Raw genomic sequence first — 12,016 nt, 5'->3', positions numbered from 1 at the left:
TACATAATTAAAAATTGTTTATTTAATTAATTATCCTTAGGTAGTAAAAAAAGAGGAATTATATAAATAACTTGTTTAATTACAACATAATTATTAACTATAAAATTTATCCTATTAATATGTACAATCATTTACTCTTATTTATTTAATTGTTGATTAACCACTTTGCATCTGTCCGCAGCCGCCTTCACTGCCCCGATAACGGCTGAACGAAAACCTGCATAAAAATTAATCATATTTAAGTACATTGAAATATCACCATAATTGATCATCATCATCTTACAACATAATACCACCCTAATGCTAAGCACGGTCCAAAAAATGCGGTTAGATTTACTATTATACGGATATTCATTATCTAACTTGATTGTCAATTGACAATCTATTTTAATCTACAATTTATATGTCGACATATATAATTTTATTATTATAATAAGTAGTGTAACTTGGACATGAACTTATAAGAGTGAATTATTCTATAAGAAATTGGTAAATATAAACTATGTTATTTTTAAGAAAAACAAAGAACAATTAAGAAATTGTTTTTTCTTCAACATACATCACTGATCTAAATCTATAGAGTCGAAATCCGAACCAATTGTTTTCAAAAGTTGACAGTTGACTTTCAAGTCCATTTATTTGGTACTTACCATTCTGTTCCAAATGGTATGTTCCTTCCGCAGTAGACCCAGCAGGGCTGGTGACGTTGTCCTTCAATACTGCCGGGTGTGCGCCAGTCTTTAGCATGGAGGCTGCCCCGAGGGTGGTCTGTGCTGCCAGCCGTAGTGCTAGGTCACGAGGTAACCCGCACCTAACGCCGCCGTCAGCTAGAGATTCTATTAGCATGTAAATCTGAAAACAAAGATTTTCTTTATATGTATTTATCTTTCATTGTTTTTTTTTTTTTAGTTTATTTTACTTTTATATTAATGAAATATTTGTGTAACTGGAATATCAAATAAGCTGACAAGCAGGTTGGGCTTTAGCCTCTCATTCCGCAGGTTTGGAGTACCATCTGCACTCGCCCCTTATTAATCAGCGATGTAAAGGCAAGCTACGGCCAACAACATTAAAATTGTCCGAAATACGGTCACGATTAGGTGGACCGTCAGGTTGTGTGTGTGTCTATATTGACTAAATAAAAAATTACAATGTAAAACCCAACTTACATAAGCAGGTCCACTGCCACTCAGAGCAGTGACAGCATCCATTTGGTACTCAGGTACTTCGTCGCAAGTACCCACAGCCCTGAACAACTCTGCCGCCAACTTGGCGTCATCTGCAGTAGCTCTTGAGCCTCTACTTAGAGCGGCTGCCCCTTCCTTTACTAGAGCTGGCGTGTTTGGCATAACTCGGATAACTCGAGCTTCGGTTGGGAGAGCCTAAGAAATATAATAAACTGATAAAAAAACTGGTACACAGATAAGTTCCTTGCCAATTCTTATTAACTGAAGTAAATAGCCGCCGAACTGTTCGGTATAGTTAGTAATAAAAATTATGACATGTATCGAGATCGGAAGTTCGTATATTAATTATTATTTGATTTTAAATCTGTGGCGCTTTGTGTTTAAGCGGGAAATAAGAGTCTATTAAATGTTTTTTTGCCGTTATGGTTTTGTTGCATTTGTTTTTATTGTTATATTTGCGTATGTTGTTTGTTGCACATGTATTACGTTTCTATATGCATTTTTAAGTTTGTCACTTAATTTTAATACTCTACACTACCCAAAATATAGTACTGCCCCTACTAACAACTTGCTTATTTCTTAACTAATTTACTTACTTTTTCAATAGTAGCAGTTGATACACCCATAGCTACAGATATGAAGAGTTTGTTCTTAGATGCTGTTAGATCCTTTACTTCTTGGAGTGCTGGTCCAACGATGTCTGGCTTAACTGATACGATTACCACTTCTGACCTTTCCACAACAGTTTTGTTTTCAAACAACGCTGTTGCTCCTAAACCCTAAAAATTGTTAATTAAATTAAAAAATAATGAGAAATCAGTAAAACTACTTAGGCACTTATTATCATTATTTTATAGGACAAGCGAGCTAGCTTTTACCTGATGGGAAGTGTTTTTTTTATAAATTTTCTATGGTGTAACCGCCTGCGCTAAAGGTGTACGCTGTCAGGTCTCCAGTAAAGGGTCATAGGATGAGTATGAAGCCAGGTCGATTAAGTTATCGTGGTGAAATCTCTAGGATTTATCCAAGGTAGTATCCAAGAGGAATTGCGTGGAGGACGACGTAATAAGGTACACTGTAAACAATTGGAGCACTAGTCTCTACTGTTGTCTATTCTCCTTGATTGTAAATGATTGCCGGTGTCAGCTACTTCTATTACTGACAGTCATTTCTGCCTGATGATAAATAAATGCTGCCAGCAACTCTACGGGAATTATGAATGATGCGTGATGTTGAACTTTCAGGTAACAAGGGTTAGGTAAAAGTTTAAATTTAGATAAGGGATAGTAAAAAGATTGTCCTCGCTATTCCCATATACTAATTCCTTCCTATTTTTTCAATATTTAACCATTTAAAAAAAAGGGGGTTGTCTATTCAAAGATTTTTTTTCTACGTCAACCAGTTTAGACAATCATTTATTTTATATGTTCTTTTATACACCTGATCCAGACTGATAAGTAGTTTTGAAATATTCTTAATAATACTAGACTGAAGTAGATTTGTTCGTTTCCTGAACATGATAATTATTCCGTCTTAAATGACGCTTTAACATTAGTACTGATATTTTCATATTTTTAGTTATTACTCATGTTCATTGATCTTCGGTTTTATAGTTCGCATACCTACTATAAAACAATCTAATTATATTATACGAGTACACAACGGTACTAAAGTAAGATAAGTAACGTCTTTTATCATAGTAAACTACCACAAAGTCAAGGTGACATGACGCAAGTTCATTGTGACATTCCACTTTGGTAGGTTTCTATTCTATCCATGCCATAATTAATTTGACTGATAACAGTAATTTGTGTTAAAAGTATCATACATCAAGGAATAGTTGTACACAAATGTTTTACCGTACTTTGCAGATGGGAAAGTTAATTTTAGCACAGATAACATAATATTACATAGGAAGAAAAAGAACACAAAAATCTCTAAAAACAACTTTACATCATTACGTCAAAAAAAAAATTTTGTAATAACGGTTTCTATGTGGTTCTACGTGTTACATCAATGTAACTATTGACTTTTCCCTATAAGGTTATGGCTATAATCTTAGTGGTTTACCTTAAATGCTTCAGCGCTTGCCACATCAGCTGGATGACAGCTGGCTGTGATCTCATCGGGTTTCGCCAATCCTGTAAAATTAATTTTAAAAATATTTTTTTTTAAATTGACTTCTCTATCTTTTTGTCTCTCAGCAAATACAGTACATAACAACTTTATCAAAGTAAAGTTATAAGAACATACAATATATATTTATAGGTAGTCATAAGTTGCCAATTTACGTTCTCATCCATTTTGATTTCTGCCAAAAGTGCCAAATTATAGATACATTAAGTTAGAATGGTACATCTTTTGGAATTCAGTTAAAAAGTCCCAGGTTTTAGACAGTCCTCCAAGCATTTCCCTTTGCAGTCTACCATGAGCAATTTTAGCCATTTTCCCATGGCTTTAACAATTTTACTAACCGTCTAAAAATTAGGTATAAACATAGTAAGTATTTTGGAAATGGATATAGGCATAAAAAAGTATTGTTCCTACTAATACTTTTTCTATGATAGGAGCCTGCTATTTATCCGATCACTCAATATATCTCATATAACAAGCGCAAAATCGCGGGCAAAAGATAGTAAAAAGAAAATGAAAGAATTGTAGTACCAGCAGATATGAATCCCTTCGCTAAGGCGAAGGCCAATTTGCCGCCCCCGATGAATCCGATCTTCATGGCTTCACTTAGTGACGCTGAAAATTATGAAACAAATTCATATTGTTATTATCACAACTCCTTTGTTAAATAAAATAACATTGTCGGTTTCTTTAATAGGTATAGATTTATTAGCTCATATACAATTAAAATTCAACGATATTCTTTTCTAATGATTGTGTCGAGACTCAAGAGTTCAAAGATAGGTTCAAAGGTAGATTAGGCATTTATAAAAAGTAATTCTTAAATATATTAATAAGATAAGATTACGGCAGATAACTTTTATATCTTAATAAGTATGTACTTATCTAAACAGTCAATAATAAAAGGTTACTATAAATTTCCGCACTTGGTTGCCCAATTTTACTCAATAGTTGACTGGTGGGTTTTTTTATATAAAATGGTACACCCGCTTCGCTAACAGTATACGCTGACGGGGTACTACTAGTGGAGAATAATAAGATAGATAGGAGGCTAGTCATTTAGACCATCATGATCGCTAACATTCATCAGAAATTTATCATGACGGTTTCCAGGGCGAGCCGCTTGGAGGTCAACTTAAGATGGTACATTGCTATGTAGCAATGGGGTTATCAATCCAAATGACTAACAATCCCCTTCCTCCATGACTAGTATGTTGACTGGTAGGATGCAAGTCGACCCTTGGATGCCGAGGATGAACACAGGTTATTTATTACTTCAAGAAGGGGTGAAATAATGTATGTAAGCTTATGCAAACAAAGTCGCGGTCAACAGCTTGTAAGCGATGAAGGAATGATTATTATCCATCATTACATAGTATAAAACAAAGTCACTGTCGCTGTCTGTATGTATGATTAAATCTTTAAAACTACGCAATGGATTTTGAAGCGGTTTTTTTAAATAGATAGAGTGCTTCAAGATGAAGGTTTATATGTAAAATACATGCACACTCGTGCGAAACCGGGGCGGGTAGTTAGTTTTATATAAGCGGTTTAATAACTGTGTTTGTACTAGTTTAAAAAAGTTAATACTTTACTTTATTTATCTATATTTATAAATATATATATATATATATATATCCTCATATAATGTAATACATGTTTTTTATATTTTTATTTGTTTATATGTCTACAATTAATTATTATCTTTGGTGTCATGCGCGATAATAACATTAGTTTCATAACACAAACAGATATAAATCTTGCCAGTAGATATACAACAAATATTTTGTTTAATGTGCTTTATAAATGTCATCATCATTCTCATTATTGCCTTGCCTTTATCCCATGATTCGGAATCCGCTCAGTACGTCATATTCTTACATGCTTTATAATGTCATGCTTTATAAAAAAATCTGCACAGACTTACTATTTTGCGATAACAGCCGGGATATTATGTTTATTTGTCAGTCATCTTAAATAAATATAAAATTAAGGAAAGTATAAGGAAGGGGATTGTTAGTAATAGCACAGATAATAGTAACTAGTGACCTTATTGCCCTGTACCCTGTTAGGTCGCCCTCCACGCGGTCTCTTGTAAACCATAGTGGTTAATTTGTCACGATGGGTTGACTGAACTGACTTCATGCCCTTTATTGGTGCATTATATCACTATCATTCATTAGAGAAAAAAACTCACGTGGTTCAAAAATTAATTGAATTCAGCTGCCGGGGCTTACGAGTACGTGGTGTTTCTTAAAAGTGTGTATGAAGACTGAGACAATTTGACATTCACATGTTATCTCTTTTATCACTTCATTACGTACTATAATACATGTACGCGTGTATTTATATCTTTGTTACTATTAACGCTTGGAGGCGTTTAAGATCAATAGACACCAGGATTACATAATGTATTGGCGTAGATGTCAGAATCCAAACAAATGTATTACGGCCTCCCTGGGATGAAATGCAATTATTGTTAGTATTTTAGTATAGATAATAATATCTCAGCCACTAAGTAACTTGCTTTGTAAGCAGTGTTTCGGTTGAAGGGTGAAATATTGGTAATAATATGGCAGAATCATGGGCGTAGCCAGCCATGGGTTGAGGGTAGTAACTAGCAAACTATACCCGCGGTCTTTCTCCGATTATTTGTTTCATACACTATTAAAAAATAGTGTATGAAAAAAATAATCATTAAAAATTGACAGGTATGAACTTTCTTTTTTAGGTTTTGTTAGGTACCTTACACACAGAGACAGGGTGGGGTAAATGCGCCACCGTGGCTACGCCCATGGTCAGGATAAATCATTACTCCTCGGACGATCTTTGTCATCCGGAATAGCAACGCAAGTCCTGCCTCACAACCTAACACGAACATAATGACGTGATGTCTATGATGCTGTTCATGTATATAAGCGATGGTTACCAGTTATCAGCAGGTCAACATATTTGCCATTGACGTTAAATAAAAAAAATTGTGTGTGAATTTTGTAAAAGTCAGCCTTTATTACTCGCTGATAGTGAAACTTTTTATAGTTGAAATTGAATTATTATTATTATTATATGAATCAAGATATTTTCATTTAATTTCATTTGTAAGTTGAAGTTGTTCTTTTTCTTTAAATACAAATTATATACGTACATTAGCTACTTTCTACATATTCATATAACTGACTGTTTGTCATTTAGCCTTGCAGCCAATCTAACTAATAAGTGCTAATAGAACAATACAGTTTGCTACACAAACGCACTCACATAATGCATGCAATCTAAATATGAAACATGCAGATGCGCTGCAATGATTACATTCACATTTAGTCAATTGTGAACATAATTAGTAATTGCATTTGATTGTGAGTCTAAAGTCTCAAAAATCTATACCGAGGCGAGGTTTACTCCAGATTTCTTCGTCTGCTAATTTATACACCATACGTAATTTAAGGAAAGTTGTTCTTATTTAGTATTGTTCATTATTTAATATATATTAATATTGTTTATAAATATTGAAAATTGTTCTTATTTTATATGTATACGTGTTTAATATGAATTTGAATAAAGAATTACAGAATTAAAAATTCTTATAAACAATCTTCTGCCAGAGATTCCCTGATTTCTATTATTTTGACTAATATTTACATAGTATAAGACAAAGTCGCTGTCGCTATCTATTCGCTTATATCTTTTAAATTACATAAGGGACATAAATAAAGGTTCAAGTAATAAATAGTGATTCAAGAGGAAGGTTTATATATAAATATGTATGTTTTATAATATAGAGCAAGCCGAGAAATTCAAAGATTTGTAATACCTACAGCCGTGCGAATCCGGGAACGGTCGCTAGTAGATAAACAAATTCTTTATTTACCAATTACAAACACAGCACACCTCATGTATATGAGGATACAGATACAGAAAAAATACGTGTGAAATAAAAAAAATGGAGATGACTTTAAGTATTGCAAAGGTGAATAGGCAACCAATTCAGTATAAAGCTATAGATAATAGCAACACTTCTCCGATCGATCCACCTTCCCATTCAAACGGCGATCAAAGTAACTACGGTCTGAACCGTGGCTCTAACGCCTAGTGATGCCCTCAGACTAAAGTCGTAGCCGTCAAACAGGAGTTGATCTTCAGCTTTCTGCTAGTTTAGAGTGTATATATATAAGTATATACACATATAGGTTAATGTAGCGGACTCTCTTTCTCTAGAAAAATATACATGTTAATGTATCCTGTACTTGAAAAACAATAAAAAACGAATAATTAAAACTATTTTAAATAGTTTTAATTATTGTAATATAATTTGTATTATTTATATAATTCATTGTATAGTAAAATAATCTATTGTTATACAATTGACTTATTATTATTCTCAGTTAATGTAATTATCATGTGCTTTGCTTTGCAACATAAATACAAGCAGTCCTTGATCTGACGGCATCTAATGCACTGCACATATTAACATAAATCATTACGGTGCATACTTTGCATATTGCTTAGCGATTGAAGTCTATTTATTCTATTTAGACATTCAGTACGTTATCAGGGATGTCAACTATATAAGAATCTTCACATACATATGAGATTTATGGCCGAAAATATGTTGATCTCTTCGTACTAGTCTAAATGTTCAGGCCTGTACGGTTTATTGGCATTATGGTGTAATGCCAGTAAACCGTAATGTAAAAGATGATTTGATTAAATTAAATTAAATATTGCATAAATAAAATACCTGCTTGAGATGCTGACAGAATCCCATTATTATTATTACGTCTTGATTATATGTCGTTCACTAAGAAGATTCCATATACACAACAATGAAGGTAAGGGTACCTATAGTGGCGAATCCACCAGGTATTAACAAGGCCGTTTGCAGTGTGCAAGAGTTTTTATTTTTCTTTCGTGCGATACTACCACTTCGCTTCTATAATGTTAAGATTCATTTACACCTTGTCTGTCTTGTGTTCTATGTCCTCAGTATATATAAATAATCAACAAGGTATAGGGCTTTAAAGCACATAATAAATAGTTGTGCCGATGAGTAGGTATTGACGGTATAGAAGTATTATAAAATGTAAATTATTGGCATACCTATCAAACGTGCATTATCATTAATTTATTCTCGAACACTGTATTTATATGTACTATATTTTTATAGTAATAAATATTATAAACAATTTTATCGATGATATCAACAGGGAATCCAGGTTTTAGGTCATAGATTCCTCCATAAACTTGTGTATATTTTTTTATTGTATCATAATTAAACGCTACAATTATTGTTAACAAAAATATGATGATACCGAAGGTAATTAAAAATTAATTGCTTCTAAACGTAAACATTGACCTATAAATACCACAGATTAGATATACGAGTAGGTAATACTGCGACACAACCGAAGCTGAAGTTTTTGTAAGTATAAAAAAAAAATTTCATTCCGAACACCTTCATTACTTAACGACACAATTAAATACTTAATATAATATTATGTCGTTACAACAGATGAAATGCTTATTGTAATGGAAAGTTGGTCTAGTATAGATAAATTAAGAAAACTAAAAAAAAAACTATATAAAATGATAGTCGTTAGCTTCATTTCTCCTATTACTTTAAATTTTTACACCGGTGTATTACCTCGGTGGTCTAGCAGTTTTACACACCACCTTACTTCCGGTGGTCAAAGATTCGATTCCTCGTAAGGAACGGGTTAGTATGTTTGTTTGTATTAGTAACCCACCCAGGGTGGCCTGTGTATATTATTGATATGTACGTATTTACTTAAAATGTATCTAAGTGTTTCTATCATTTGTCTAGTAGGTACACTAGGTACCCATAACACAAGTTCTGCTTAGCTTGGGACTAGATAGCGCTAGATCAATTGTCCACTGTTCTTATTATTGTTCTCTGTAAACTGTTTCGTTTGAAGGTTCAGATATGGCAGTGTAAGAACAGGGTACGGCGACATGATACCTTAATTCCCGTAATTATAACACATGACTTCTCATAATACTATTAAGTAGATTAAACAATCTTGTCAAACGACTCTCTACAATATTCTGTGTAATTAAGAAAATAACTTTAGCAAAGGAATTAAATTGGATTGTTCATTTCACTTCATACAAACCCCTCGATTAGTAAAATTGTATCAAATAATGTTTAATTTTGTATTTATCCTCAAATTTAATTGATTTTAATGGTGTTTCAGGCGTCCATAGGTTCAGTAACCACCAGGTCGTATATTTGATTGCCACCATTGTCGTATAAAAAAAATACCTATATTACAGACATCACAGCATGCGTTGATGAATGAACTTAAAAATCTGTATCTGGGTACAAAACAAAACCATTAACATAACTACGACATACAAAAATGTGGTACCTACATATTCAAACCTTGGGAAATAGGAAAAGAACATAATATTTGTAATAATTAAGATACGTACATGATACGAAATGTACACGATAACAAGAACACCGAAAACTATAACAATAAAACATTTAAATATCATTGATTAAACTAAAGTCTTATCAGTGGTAGGTATGGTTGTACAGGCAAATAGTAAGCAGGTAGATTATATGTATTATATGATGGTCGACAGAGTAAAATTAGGAAGACAGATATTTTTCTGTCTCTTAGTGGACCGGTTTCGAATGTTTTGTTCAAAGGTTTCAAGATAGAGTTTCTGAGGGTTTAATATAGAAAATATAAAAACAATTTATAGACGAAATCGATACGACGATATACACATATACTAGCTGTCCCAGCAAATGCAATTTTGGCATATAAATGAATGAAGTCGTTAAAAAATAGAGGTTGATGGTAGAAGGGTGACAATTAAATATATTTTTTAATGTCACATCATAACTAAATAAAATAAATAATGATGTCAAAAGATAAACAAAAATGTTTAGGGAAGGTAGGGAAATAGGGGTATAAAAATTAGATAACCTATTCTCAAGTCTACCGAATATACATATAATGTTTCATCAAAATCGAGTTCGTAGTTTAGGATTCCATCGCGGACGAACAATTAATCAATCAATAACAATGCCACGAATTTTTATATATTAAGAAAGAAATAGTATGAAATAATTTCAAAAACATGATACATATTGCTACACTGAGATATTTTAATTCAAGATGGAAAAAAATAAATAGATATTTTACAAATAAATAAACAGACTTAAATATACCTACAACTGTAAATTATATATAATTTAAAGACAAAGGTTTGACTATATGTTCTTGAAGTTCATATTTAAATAAATGACAGATTTGTATAAATACACAGTTAAATCATAATTTAAAGGTACATATAACACATTACCGTTAAAAAATCCGTTTCAGTAACACTATTGCATTAAGTAAGATATGTAAAATAGTTGTAAAAGGAAATAAATAAATATTACATGGCTTAATACATTGAATCATTTTACGAGTGTTCACGTAAACACTGCTGATTTATTTACTATTTCATAATCAAAATAAAAATATTAAATGAATAAAATCAAATTAAAGAAATGAAGCTGTGAATATTAATGTACCTATATAAAAAAAAGAATAGTTGAATAATAATATTTATTCAACTTTTCTTTTTTTACGGACAATTTTTATATAAAGGTTTAAATAAAGTCTTTTTGAGCAGTATTTTTTGTAAATAATATAGTTTTGCAAATAAATCTCACAAACATCACCGAAAATACAATAATTATATAAAAATGTAAAAGCGGGTTTATTTAGTATCTATCTGTTCATTCAACCATGTGTTTTATAAAATTTTATTATTATTTTATTATTAACTTACCTTTTAACATTTTTATATTTTGCAATTACTATTATAGATGTTGATGAACTTAATAAATATTAAATTAACGTAACGTAATAATTATTATAAATATTTGATTTTAGTAAATTTAACGAAAGTGAACACAACAATGATGTATATAAACATTAAATAAAATCACTATAAATAACACTATTTCTTTGTTCTCACTATCAAGGTATTTGTACTGGCCCTATAGTATGCAGTATGCATTAATTTGTTTATTATTATAAACTATATATGTAGTTGGAAACGTGTTTATCAATTGAACTGTAAATGCGTTACTGGACTTATACAGTCCATAGTTCACCTACAGTGAGTACTGATAGGGAAAAAAACCTATTTAATTTGGACGATATAATTAATATAAGGAAAATATGTGTATGTTTGTTTTCAGTAGGGAATATTGATGCAGTAAAGGTTAGAGTGTTCTACTAATTGCGTGTCATTTCGGTTTTGGTTGTTTTAGATTTTGATATCTGTTTTGCTATGACAATTACTTTTGAAAACTCGTAAAATAAACGCCTAAATATAATAAGAAAACAGAGTTTCATCTAATTTAGTGTTTCTTTTTTTACCTATTTTTCATAATATTAACATTAGATAGTTTAGAAAGGTGGTTGTCGTATGTTGGTTTACGACATAAACAGAAGTCATAACTCATATTAATCAGAAAAAAGTAATAAAATACGAACAATTCAATATGGAAGGATGTAGCAATTCCCATAAATACGAATATTCACAGCGTTTGCAACCAGAAGAAAAGGACAGTTTAAAATGGAAACAATTTAGCAAATTGTCATTAATAGTTTTTTTATGTGTATGTGATAAATAATATGGCGAGAAACAATTGCAGGTATGTTTTA

General features: G+C 31.6%; 1 protein-coding gene across 1 annotated transcript; it reads right to left on the bottom strand.

Moving 5' to 3' along the window:
* Positions 1–78: 78 nt before the first annotated feature.
* LOC131851701 (uncharacterized) lies at positions 79–11,415 on the bottom strand. The gene is made up of 7 exons (XM_059202229.1): positions 11,133–11,415; positions 3,852–3,935; positions 3,258–3,328; positions 1,784–1,966; positions 1,170–1,382; positions 651–852; positions 79–217 (listed from the first exon to the last, which is right to left on the bottom strand). The coding sequence occupies exons 1-7, from the start codon at positions 11,140–11,142 to the stop codon at positions 138–140; spliced, it is 843 nt and encodes a 280-aa protein (XP_059058212.1). The 5' UTR covers positions 11,143–11,415; the 3' UTR covers positions 79–137.
* Between the last annotated feature and the right edge of the window lie 601 nt (positions 11,416–12,016).

The sequence above is a fragment of the Achroia grisella genome, unplaced genomic scaffold (genome assembly GCF_030625045.1).
Source record: "Achroia grisella isolate CSIRO2021 unplaced genomic scaffold, CSIRO_AGI_Agris_v1 utg1174, whole genome shotgun sequence".
Lineage (NCBI taxonomy): Eukaryota > Metazoa > Arthropoda > Insecta > Lepidoptera > Pyralidae > Achroia > Achroia grisella.
Note: the sequence above shows the minus strand (reverse complement) of the source record. Positions and strands in the feature narration are given on the sequence as shown.

Coding starts and splice junctions, on each gene's coding strand:
- LOC131851701 (XM_059202229.1), bottom strand. Junction 1,383..1,783: donor CAACTGCTACTATTGAAAAA/GTAAGTAAATTA, acceptor TATATTTCTTAG/GCTCTCCCAACCGAAGCTCG. Junction 218..650: donor ATACCATTTGGAACAGAATG/GTAAGTACCAAA, acceptor ATTTTTATGCAG/GTTTTCGTTCAGCCGTTATC.